The following is a 12,783-nucleotide window of genomic DNA, read 5'->3' as shown; positions in this document are numbered from 1 at the left end:
GGTGAATATAATCACTGTTAAAGCATTTGTGAATCTAAAAAAAAAAAATAATTGTCTTAAAAATAATGTCATTATGCATAAAATCTTATTGGTCCTTAAAATATGTTTAATTTTCATTTAGCAAATTGTAATTTCCTATTTCTTTTGCCATATTTTGGGGTAAAATGTGACCCAGACGTGTTCTTCACAGGTTTCGTTAGATTCACCCATTTATTTATGTGACGGTTGGAATTAAAGCATGTATTTAGGTGATGATCAGATGTACGTGTTTCAAAAACAGCATGAATACACTCCATCTGAACAATCACCCAGCATGCAGCATCTCAATATCACAGATGAGGAAGATAGAGAGAGGGGGGTGCAAATGGATCCAATAGTGGCGTGGGGGTCTCGTTGTCCACTTGAAGCGTTAGAGGGGCTTTTTACGGGAGCGTGTGGGAGTTACCGCTCGGCCCGACAACTACTTCAGGCAGATGACTGATGCTGGGAAAGCAGAAGGAGATCATCATTAATTGATGCAGTGGCAAATGTAGGCGGCTTTGGAGAAGAACACATACTCTTACACTCAAACATGCACTCGCAGGAGGACAAAGGCCAAAGTCGTGTATGCTGAAAAGCAAAACGCATTTGAATGTTGAGGCTGCACAATTCTAGCATTTTACTGCTCCATTTGCTGCATGGTTTAAACAGGACTTGTGCTGTGATTTAGTTTATGTTTCTGTATTAAAACTCAGGACCTATTTAAACTTCCAATATGTCCTAACCAAACACAACATGGAAAAGTGACAAGCAATAAAAAGTATCTCTTCCATGTTAATGCCCCTGCATACTTTCAGAGAAGTTCTTCTTAGTTTTCCATTCCGAGGTAAAAAGAATATCGAAACAGCAATGACAACGGTGGCGCCATTTCGCGGCCAGCCCACTGGGAAAAGTCCCGGTTCTCCCTATGGCCAGTTCGCCCCTGGATGATGGTAAGTTTGCACCAGCTCGCTAATAGCTCTGCACGCTGGTGTGTTCATGTTGATTGATCTTAACTGACTGAAAGGGAATTAGTTGTTTGCCTCAAACGAGGAGGAGCTACAGGTCAGTACATGCTCAACAAGCAACGTGATAAGATGCGTGGGTTGATGGTCCCAGACGCAGAGGCAACTGGGATTCGTCCTCCGCCACCCGGACTGAGGCAAATCACTATGCAACCACAAGGACTTAAAAGCACATTGGGAATTGGGCATTCCAAATTGGGAGAAAAGGGGAAAAATCCCCCCCAAAAAAAGAAAAATTTACACTTGGCTTTAGTGTTGTCAAGATACCAAACTTTCAGTAATTTTAGGGTTCTCTGTACCAATTTTGATATTTCAGCAAAAATATGCTAAAATCAAAGTGAGCTATTGAACATACTCCTTTAGCCTATTTAAAGCTAAATTTCAATGTAAATAATAAATCAAAAGAAATACATATTTCCTTCAAGTGTTTCTCAATGAAGAATGTATTGCTTAAGAGTTTTTAAGAAGGGCCCTACTGTTTTATTTTTTTTTTAATTTAAACTTTTTTATTTTTTTTTAATTCTTTAAAATGCTTTAAAGTTTTAATTTCATCATCAATATAGTGTCTAATCAAAATAACCATTAAAACAAGTGAAAATAGAACAATTACTTTTAAAACACTTTTAACAAGTAAAAAAAAAATTACCTTTCAACATACCATTGCTTTTTTTCCCCACAAACATTAAATCAATTGAATTATATAAATACATAGTTTACATGAGCTGCGTGCTTCACAGTGGATTAGTGCTCTGCTCTGTTATCTGTCATACAATGCAAATGATTCTCAATGTCTGTGGAGTTTCCAGTGTATAGCATAGAAATCCAATTTATTATTCCCATGGTATAACAGAGATCACTTCTATGATGATGCTAATGCAGATGATTTCATATAGGCAATTTTGTTTCTGTAAGATTGAGAAAGTTTTTGCTCTGTTTGCCCCATGTGGCAATTTATTTTCGAGTTTTGCGGTTGCTTCATCCATGTGTACCACCCAGGATTGCTCCCTCAGATGTGGACTGCGGGGCTCTCAAACTTCTGTATGCTGACGAAGTTCCGATGACTCGAGTTTACATATGTAGCCTGAAGAACCAGATGGATTTACACTTGGCTATCTTGAATGTGCTTCAAACAAACTCCTGGAGTGATCATATTGCTATCCATTTCCAATTTGTTTTGTAGGGCATTCACACTCAGTCTTTTCATAATCTGATAGCTTTCAGAGCCGTAAAAACTCATGAGGTGGCCAGGTGTAAATACTTCCTCAGGCTTGTGTGCAAGGATCTTTCAGATTTGTTTTTAGATCTGTTGTATGTGTTTTGTATGTGAGAGGAGATATTTTTTAGGACACTCTATGGTAATGAGCAATGGTTGTGGGTCCTGTTTGATGTCTTTTATAACATTGAAATGCTGTACATGTATACTGAAAAGCAGAAAAGCTTGTTTTCACACACAGGATGAAAAATGTGTTTGTCTGTTTGTTCTTTTGCATGTTCATCAGAATACATATTCCAGATCGGTGGCAGCTGTCAGCTTTGCTGGGCACTTTCAGTAGTAATTGACATGCTGAGAGATATCAGGCGGAGGCCAAAATGTGGGGGTGTATGTATGTTAATGCTCTTTTTATTGTTTGGTCATGTGATCTTGGAATTGATATGGTGGTCAGGAACAACAGGTATGCATGTGTGTTTGTATAGCTCTGGCCTGCCAGTTGACAGGCCATAAAGCAGAAGCTGTGTCACAGAGTGTCTGTCTGCATGTTTGCGATAGTGTGTATGTGTGTCTGCCTGCCTGCTTGATAATTGACATGCTGTAAAGCAGCAGGGGAAGGCTTGTTTGTGCTCTACCATTGAAGGCAGCAAGTGGGGGGAGGATGCTCTGTCAAGGCACAGCCTGAAGGACTGAAACTTGGCCCGACACTGATGTCCTTGATCTGTTAAGATATTACAGCCATCTGCTAACGATGCCCAGCCTGATCAGAGCCTAACAAGCCATAACAAGTACAGTATTGGGGCAGAGCTGTGTCATCTACTCCTTGCCACAGACACAGTTGTAAACGAAAACCACAGTGATTGCATGTGTCACAGTGGCTGAATCCCAATTCACATACTGCTGTACTGTATGAGATGTCAGAATAAGAATTGTGCATTTCAAATCATAGTATGATGAATATGGTGTCTTAGTTTAGGATTGTTTCGGATTTCAAGAGTGTGCATCTGTGCATGCTTTTTGGGTTAATAATGCCCACAATCATGTTGTTGGAAGAGAGATCCCTTGCATTATGGAAGAGGCTCTGTATTGAATTTTTAGATTTTTGGTTAATAAATATATCTAGATGATGACACTTACACTATGGCAGCATCCAAAAGCTAGTCAGTCATTGAGTGCGTTTACACTCCCACCACTACGCTGAATAAGTTTGTTCCAAAAAATCTGACAATGCAACAAATCTGCTTTTACAAGAGACTTGAAATTGTTGTATTATGCTCTGCTATTGATATGAAAACATAAACAGGTATGTGCCGGTAAGAATGCTGCTAAAGGTTTTTACATGCCATATGAAATTGGGGTAATGGGCATAAATCTGTGTGTACCGACAGATGAAAAATGAAATGAAAAATTGAAAATTCTCTCATCATTTACTCACCCTCATATTCATACAGAAATACCTCATTCGGCTGGTTTGGTTACGCCAACTTGGCGCCATCTTGGAACAGTCAACAAGGAAAGCTGTTTGAATCGGTTTGAATGCAAATAATTGGAGGAGCTGCCTCTGACTGAGCTCATTGCTCAGATCGCTGCACAAACTGCTTTTGTGTTTTTGTGTCACGGTCCATAGGAAAAGCTGCTAATAATGTATCTACACATGAATATCAATGCAGAGGAGGCTTTCACGCTTACGTCACAGGCAGTTTGAACTCCACCCTCGTCAATGAGCTGGCTGGAAGAGAATATTTTTAGTTAAAAAAAAAAGTTTTTAATATTGATTTATTTATCACACACACCTAGCGTTTAGCTTCAGAAGACATTAATTAATCCACTGGAGTCGTATGGATTACTCTTATGATGGCTATATGCGCTTTATGGAGCTTCAAATATTTGGCATCCATTCACTAGCATTTTATGGACCTACAGAGCTGAAATATTCTTCTAAAAATCTTTGTTTGTGTTCTGTTGAAGAAAGACAGTCATACACATTTGGAGATAAATGATGAGTAAATGATGAAAGAATTTTCATTTTTGTGTGAACTATTCCTTTAAGGTAAGCTATCTATGGGAGAGGTTCTCAAAGTGTGAGGCAGTATTGTAAGGGGGGTGCAGAAGACTGCCCGTTCTCAAATCTCGTTCACTTTCACACATTCAAAAACAAATTGTGACAGTACACGCAAGAACCAATGTGTGCAATTTCTTTTCCTCCTCCTATTTTTCTGTAAGCCTTGTTTATACTCTCACCTGGCACCGTATCGCATCCTGCACATGCAGCTCTCGGCGGCCTGAGGCACTTAGGTGGCATTTTCATTTTGTGTTGAAAGTTTTTCTTGTTTTAAAGGGGAGCGTGACCAATGTACAACCACTGGTTTAAGATGTTTACATGACCTTACATGTTGTCTTTTACCCTTTGTGCCAACAGGATAAAACCAATCATGTTTAAATTGCTGTGATCTTACACAACCTGGCTTAATGAATCTCGATGAGCTCTCACAGTTTCAGCAGAGCTCATGTCATATACAGTAGCTAACTGAGTGTTACTCCTCCCCAGTATATTATCATCTCAGTGCTAATGAAAAGTCTAATGAGGGTAATAAGAACAGGACAACAAAGCATAGATGAAGCTCATGGGATGAAGAGGGCCAATGCTGTGATTTTAACTTTATAATTGCTGTAATTGTTGTGCCTTTGTTTCGTGATGTTTCCAGAAACCACTGATAAATGTCACTTTCTAAACTCATATAGACCAAAATGGACCTAGGGTACCCACAACATCTGCCAGACAGTAATGTCATCTTTTATAGACAGCTGAACTGCATCGTGCTAGTCATTTTAATATCAGTGCCTATGGAGAGCATATTAATGACTGCATTGCACATTAATGAGTAATTTTAGATGTCTCATGGCAGTAGAATTATAAGCTTTAATGCTGCTACAATACCCCCCCCCCCCCCCCCCTCGACTTAGCCAAGGAAAAAAAATTAATAACTGTCACAGATTTAGACAAAAGGCTATAATCAGGTTCCTGTGTTCCTGTGTGTCGTCTCAGTCCTGTCAACAGTAAAGTGGCTGTGATTTCTAAGATGATTGTGTTAGCTTTTCTTTGATCAGGCTGTACTTTTTTCAGTTGCATAAGAAAATGTGCAACTGTGCTCCACTTACTCTAGTTAAGGGGAAGAGAAAATTAGAGAAAGACTAGAATTAAAGAGATAATTCATTTACTCACCCTTATGCCATCTCAAACTTGTATGATTTTCTTTCCTCTGCTGAACACAAATGAAGATATTTTGAATTGTGTATGATGCGTTTTTGTCCATACAATATGTCATTAGGGTCCAAAAACAGCTCCAAAAATGACATAAAGGCAGCATAAAAGTAATCCACGTGACTCGAGTGGTTTAATCCATTGCTGCTTCCGAAATCGCATACTGTCAGGGTATGTACTGCTTTTAATGAAGGACACACTTCTCAGCCGGTAAAAAACTCTACAAAATCCTTTACTTTAAATCTTGATATTCGACTCGATTGGAACACAGTGCAGGATTCAAGTGATTCCTTGACAATGCACGCTGTTGCATGTACTAAGTGCCGGTATCAATATACATGACTAAGACATTGCATTTTCATTTTTTATTGTTTATCATCATCAACCATTTGGGGACCACATTTTAAAAGTATCCCTAAAAAAAACTTGCGACTATCATTTTAACTTGCATCTGGAATTTTTAAATAACACTACCGGGCGTGAAAACCATGAACCTGGAAACAATGTATCTGGTTTGTATACAGCACTCTGCACATGTGTCATGAACACGCCAAGGAGGCTGCTGATATCAAGATATAGTGAATTAGGACTTAAAGGGATAGTTCACCCAAAAATGAAAATTCTTTCATAATTTTATCACCCTCATGTCATCCCAGATGTGTATGACTTTCTTTCTTCTGTTGAACACAAATGAAGATTTTTAGAAGAATATCTCAGCTCTGTTGGCCCATTCAATGTAAGTGAAAGGTGACCAGACCTTAGAAGTTCCAAGAATCACATAAAGGCTGCATAAAAGTAATATTTAAGACTCCAGTGGTTAAATCTATGTCTTCAGAAGCATTATTATAGGTGCGGGTGAGAAACAGATTAATATTTAAGTCCTTTTTTACTATAAATCTCCACTTTCTCTTTCACATTCTGAAAGTGAAAGTGGAGATTTATAGTAAAAAAGTACTTAATATTGATCTGTTTCTCACAGATCACAGATTTCACTTGCATTGTAAGGACATACAGAGCTGAGATATTCTTCTAAAAATCTTTGTTTGTCTTCAACAGAAGAAAGAAAGTCATACAAATCTTGGATGGCATGTGGGTGAGTAAATGATGAGATAATTTTCATTTTTGGGTGAACTATCGCTATAACTTTTGGTCTGTTTCTCACCCAAAAATATTGTATCTCTTCAAAAGACATGGATTAAACCACTCAAGTCAAATGGATAAATAATATGCTGCTTTAGCCTATGTCCTTTTTGGAGATTTAAAGATGTGGGCCTTACTGATTTACAATGTATGGACAAAAACATCATATATTCTTCAAAATATCCTTGTGTTCAGCAGAAGAAAGAAAGTTTGAGTTCAAGTATGAGTTTAAGACTGCATGAGAGAATTATAGTCCCATAAATGGGAATTTAAATGGGATCAGTTGCCTGTGAAAGTATTTACAGTAGCTATTTATCAGTAGCTATTTACTAGCTGTATCAAATGCCTGTCCCAATAGCGAATAATATCTCACAATTTCCCAGATACTTTTCTGTATGCTAAATGTTGATGTTATGCTTGATGAGTTATTCCCTTCATGTTTGTCACCCTCAGTGTAAGCCATCAAAAATAACTGTTATAGTATCACAAGGTGTAGTAATTACTTTTGTATATTGTGATTTTCACTCAAGTCCCATTTGAAACCCCCTTCTCTTTGTGTGTTTTATTAATGTTTTTGTGTGTTTATGTGTGTGTTTGTGTCTCACTAGCCTTCGTAACCCTTCTAAATGGTGACCAGGCACAGGATGCAATTCGAACTCTGCACCAGATGTCAGTCCGCGGCCGTGACATCACCGTCCAGCTGCAACCCACAGACTCACTCCTGTGTGTCACCAACCTGCCCTACACAGTCACTGCCGCTCAGTTTCAGGAGCTGGTGCGTTCCTATGGCAACATTGAGCGCAGTTTCCTGGTGTACAGTGACCTTACCGGTCACTCCAAAGGTTATGGCTTTGTGGAGTACATGAAGAAGGACTCGGCGTCCAGGGCACGCTCAGAACTCTTGGGGAAACCACTGGGCGACCGAGCGCTCATGGTGCAATGGGCTGATGTCAACCAGCTAACCTCTGCTGACCACCTCCACTCCAAGTGCTTGTGTGTGGATCGCCTGCCGCTAGACTTCGAAGACTCAGAGGAACTGGCTCACATTTTTTCAGAGCACTACAAACCAGTCTTCTGTCAGGTGAGATGAGAGAGAAAGAGCAGGGCATTTGATTTTGGCATGTCACCTTCACTGACATGGTTTAAAAAGTATTAGGTTACAGAACTAATGAATTTGCCTTTGGTGAAGTAAGGATGATAATATTTCTTTAGGTTTACTCCTCTTTTGGAATGTTTTTGTTGCTTCCCCTTGTAAATCTTGTATTTAAATGAGTAATTAACCCAAGAATGAAAATTCCCCCAAACTCACCCTCATATTGTTCAAAATCCGTTTGACTATCTTTCTTCCATACAACACAAAAATAGACGTTTAAAACATTGTCCGTACAATAGCTTTATGTGAAGAACATTCTGAAATGTAAGTGTTATTCACTGAAAATCTTATTCTCCACCTCAAATCTCATTCACACTTACAGTTATTCAAACTTGACACTTCTTTATCAGTTATGAGAAATGTAAAAACCAATAATGTTTTACATCATTGAGTCAAACCTTTCGTGACGCGTTTTGTCACACCATACTTAAGATTTGAGATTTAAGAGAAGTAGCGGAGGGCAAGATTTTCAGTGAAAAACAACATGAATTTCATACTGTTCATCACTTTCATACTGTCCGTCACTTGAAATATAGATAAGTTGTATGGACTACTTTTTTAGTGCTTTAGTTGTCATTTTTGGAACTTGACAGTGCCCGTCCCCATTTACTTTCATTGTATGGAAAAGAGCAGTGTGAACATTCCACAAAACTTCTCTTTTTTTGTTCCACAGAAGAAAGAAAGTCATACTGGTTAGAAAAAACATTAAAATAATGAGTAAATTATGTCAGAATTTTCCATTTTCATTTAAAAATGGCAGCCTGTGTGTGTCTTTGCATGTGTGAGCAATACAACCTCAGTTACTAGTAGTGCTAATCATCTGATTTTGGCTTTAGAGGTCGAGCTCTGTTGCCAGACACAATAGCTAGGACTCGTGCTGAAACCTTACCCAGCCATCACTTCTCTCTCCACTGTGTTAATAAGAGAGAGCTTTTCACCATGCAGACCAGCTCTAGAAATCAATACCTCCAAAGAAAACTGCCTTTAAGTGCTGATGCAGGATACGGTTTCCTGAAGCTCCATCCTAATCAGAACCATTAAAGCTAAAAGGCAACACTGACTTTAGATCTGCAGTTAGGGCCAACACCAGCCGACACAGAAATCAATACACCACACCCTCTCAATCCCATGAAGCTTTGCTAAACCCACACTATCTGCTGGAGTGTTGGAGATGCATCAGGCTCTCAGGACTTTGACCTCAGATTGCATCACTGTGCTCTCAGGCCTCTTTAATACTTCAGCTTTGTTTCAAGAATCAATAATGGAGCTCTCTGAATATTGCCACCCCCACTACTGTACAGAAATTAGATAACTCCAGCAACTGCTCGAGTGATTCAGCTCATTTGTGTGCAGAAGTTGCCTGTAAATAAGATGCAAATGCATCTCACGCTGACAGAAAATGTCTCATTAGATCTCATCAATATTTAGGAGGTTTCTAATGATCTAAAACCATTTACAAAACCAGATGGTGAGTGCAAAGAGTGACTGTAGTAATGTTATCCTAAGTGAGGTTTGTTCTCAATGTTGCCATTTTGAAATCTGGAGATTTTACAGGGTTTAGACAGCAATTTTGTTAAAATAGAGAGACCTTATCTAAAGTTTCTGATCTACAAATGGAAGTATTAAAGGGATAGTTCACACACAATTGAAAAATCTGTTATTATTTACTGAACCTCATGTCATTTGAAATCCCTATGATTTTCATTCTTCCATAGACCAAAAAAAGGACATATTTAGCAGAATGTTCATACTGGTCTTTTCTAGGGTTGGGGATCAAAAACCAGTTCTTATTTGGAACCAGTTTCATAAAAATAAAAATAAAAATTCCAGAGCTGTATGAAATTCATGACCAAATTACTCTTATGAGCCAGTTCTTTTAAATCTTCAGTGCAAAATACACAGTGCGACCAGTGTAATGCAGTTCCTGATCAAATGACTCTAATGAGCTGGTTCTTTTTACTGGAATCTTATTAAAAAAATATATATATATATATATTTACATTTGGCAGATGCTTTTGTCCAAAGTGACTTACAGTGCATTTATTACAGGGACAGTACCCCCACAGCAACCTGGAGTTAAGTGCCTTGCTCAGGGACACAATGGTGGTGGTTGTGGGGATTGAACCAGCAACCTTCTGCTTACCAGTTCTGTGCTTTAGACCACTATGCCACCACCACTCCATATGATTGAAAGATGTTAGCACAATTTTTGTTTGTTTAGAAATTTAATTTAATATAGTTGCATTAGGACCAGTTATTGGATTGCATTTATGGCTCTAAAATGTCTAAAATAGAAATATTTTTGCAATTATTGTATTAAATTTATCTCTGATTTGATACATCTGCTTTGATGAAATCTGAAATGACCTAATCATTTGGCAACAGACTGCTGAGGATAGTAAATGCAATAAAAATGGCATTTCTTATTTTAAAATATTTCATTCCCAAAAGTAAGAATAGTTAAAAGAAGCAGTAAGGCATCAGACTTGTTAAGAGTAATCAGAATCAGAACTAGAATCGTTCAATTCTGTATGATTCCCATTCTACTCTTTTCCATACAATAACTTTTGTGTGGCTGGTCAGACTGTTATGCTCCAAAAAGCACCATAAAATTACCATTAAAGAATTGCAATATACTTTATTATAAGTCGTATAAAGCCATATGATAGCCTTGTGTAATGAATTGTAGTTCATTATTCATCAAAAATCTTCTCCACACCGTAGCTCTAAATTTTTTTAACACTTGTGCTAATTCAGGTTTTTATGCTTAATCAGTCAAAAGACAAATGAGAAGAACCAATGACATGACAAAATATCTCCTTTTGTGTTCCATGGAAAAAAGGAAAGCATGCAACATTTGGGTGAGTAAGTTATAATTGAAATTTCTTTGGCTTAACTATCCCTTAAAGTTCTATTACAGTTCATATCTCATTTAAAAGCTATGACCAGGTCACATATGACTGTCCAAACACATGCAGCAGTGTATTTCTCAAAGCCACTGTGGTGTGATATGAAATGACAAAACTCTTGAGTTTAGTTGACTGGAAATGTCAGCTCCATTAGATGTGTTTGAAAATGCATCTCTCTTTTTTCCCCCTCACATTTCACCTCCCACTGTATCACTCGTCCATCATACAGCCCCCGACTCTTCTTTCAACTCCCTTCTGCCTGTGGGATACTTTTGAGAAAGGCAGCAGTTATGTTATTAAATGACTCAGCGTGTTCATAACTGGCATGTTCTGACGCAGGTCTTCTGTGTCACATCTGAGGGTCTCTCACACTGATATACAAGCCTGACAGCTGGACACAGTGATTGGCAACTGATATATTTTGGTGGATGTGGTTAATGACAAGTGGAAAGATTAAACCCAGTGTGCAAATTACACACTGAAATTCAGGGTGGGCCAGTTTTTTTAAAGAAATTTCTGTAGGTAATTTTCAGTTGAGTTTTGTGTCGAGCAACCCAAATTGCCTTATGGTGCTCCTAACACTAACTATATTAAAGACTTTTTAGACAAACACAAACACTTTTTTTTGTGAAATGCATTTATAGTAATATAAAATGTATTTTGTAATATATAGATATACAGTAAAGTGAAAATTAATCAGCATGATCACACAGGAAATCGATATGTTGCTTCGGAATGTTCATGTACCCTGAAATCAACCAGAGACTATTTAGGCCGAGAAGCATTGGTATTAAAATTAATGGGAGAAATTGGAATGCCCAAGATGGCGAATGTAGAAAAGGAAGTCCTGCCTTACAGGTAAAAGAGCCAACCAACTTTTAGAAACAGACATCGCCTGCCAGTCAACTCCAGAACGTGCATGGGCATTAGCTGGACAAGCCTGGAAAATACAGTTTTTAGTGTGATATGAGCTAAAGAAGCACAATTTATGTTAGTTCTCAGATTTTACTTCTGATACTAAATATGTTCTTTGATCGTAATCTTGACCAACCATTTTGAAGATTTTGCTCTTTCCCCATTCATGTAGTTGGAGCTGTACTTTTATGCTGTTTGTTTACATAGAAAAAGCTGCCCGGGAGCATTCCAAAAATGGCTACTGTGTGGACTGACTTGCCTTGAAAGGAACTATGAATCAACCCCACTCTGCTGAATTACTGACAAGCATTATCCCCATCAGACATTTTCTTATTAACTCAGCCGTGATCACCTTTCCCTTACTGATGGTGCATTGCGCATGAAACCTCCGGGTTTTTGATCCCATGGAAACCAGGAAGTAATCACCTTCACATAAAAAATTTCACGATTCAGAGATTGCATTTTCACTCTGAAATTACATTTTCTCTCCACTGCCGGTTAGGTTTGGGGATAGGGTTTGGGTTAGAGGGTAGGGCTAATAAAATACGCATTTCTGTTGACTCTATTTCATCATTTACAACTAAAAATACAACATGCTTTTGGCACCACTTTCTGGACATTTCACCTAGAAACTGCTCACACAGGACCATACATTCAACAACACTTCCAGCTTTGGCCACTGGGGAAGTGGTTTGAATTTCCATAAACACAGACCGATTTCAACAGCTTAACTTCCAACCTACTGTCACTGAATTCTCAGTGCAATCAGTCTGAAATTATGACAGTATGTATGTTTTGTCAGTAGGGATGGGATGATATATAGAATTTTGATATATCGCTAACCAAAAAACCATATCGAGGCAAAACTTGATATTTCAAAATTTGCAACATTGTTTTCTGTCCATGTGATCATAAACTAAATGACCCTTCGAACATCATGATCTCTCTATCTCTTGATTTTACACCTTCCGTGCTTTTTTCTACATTGTTTACAAGGTTCGCACAAGGTCCTTGATGTGCTTAAAGTGCTTGAATTGAGCTTTTAGAAATGTAAGTACTGAAATACTTGGAAAAACGCCTTGTTTTGTTGAAGTGCTTGGGATTAAAACTAACCATTTCTTCTGTGTAATGTGTGTCCATCAAAGATGTGT

The 12,783-nt window shown here is 38.1% G+C and overlaps 1 protein-coding gene across 1 annotated transcript in view; it reads left to right on the top strand.

Moving 5' to 3' along the window:
• LOC127449400 (ribonucleoprotein PTB-binding 2-like) overlaps window positions 1–12,783 on the top strand; it is a 120,715-nt gene that overhangs the window by 35,457 nt on the left and 72,475 nt on the right. Inside the window, exon 3 of the mRNA XM_051712807.1 lies at window positions 7,264–7,736. Within this exon, the coding sequence (XP_051568767.1) occupies window positions 7,264–7,736 (473 nt within the window). The remainder of the gene's footprint in view (window positions 1–7,263; window positions 7,737–12,783) is intronic.

This window comes from Myxocyprinus asiaticus, chromosome 12 (genome assembly GCF_019703515.2).
Source record: "Myxocyprinus asiaticus isolate MX2 ecotype Aquarium Trade chromosome 12, UBuf_Myxa_2, whole genome shotgun sequence".
Lineage (NCBI taxonomy): Eukaryota > Metazoa > Chordata > Actinopteri > Cypriniformes > Catostomidae > Myxocyprinus > Myxocyprinus asiaticus.
The sequence above is the reverse complement of the archived record's forward strand: the minus strand, read 5'-3'. Positions and strand labels throughout refer to the sequence as shown.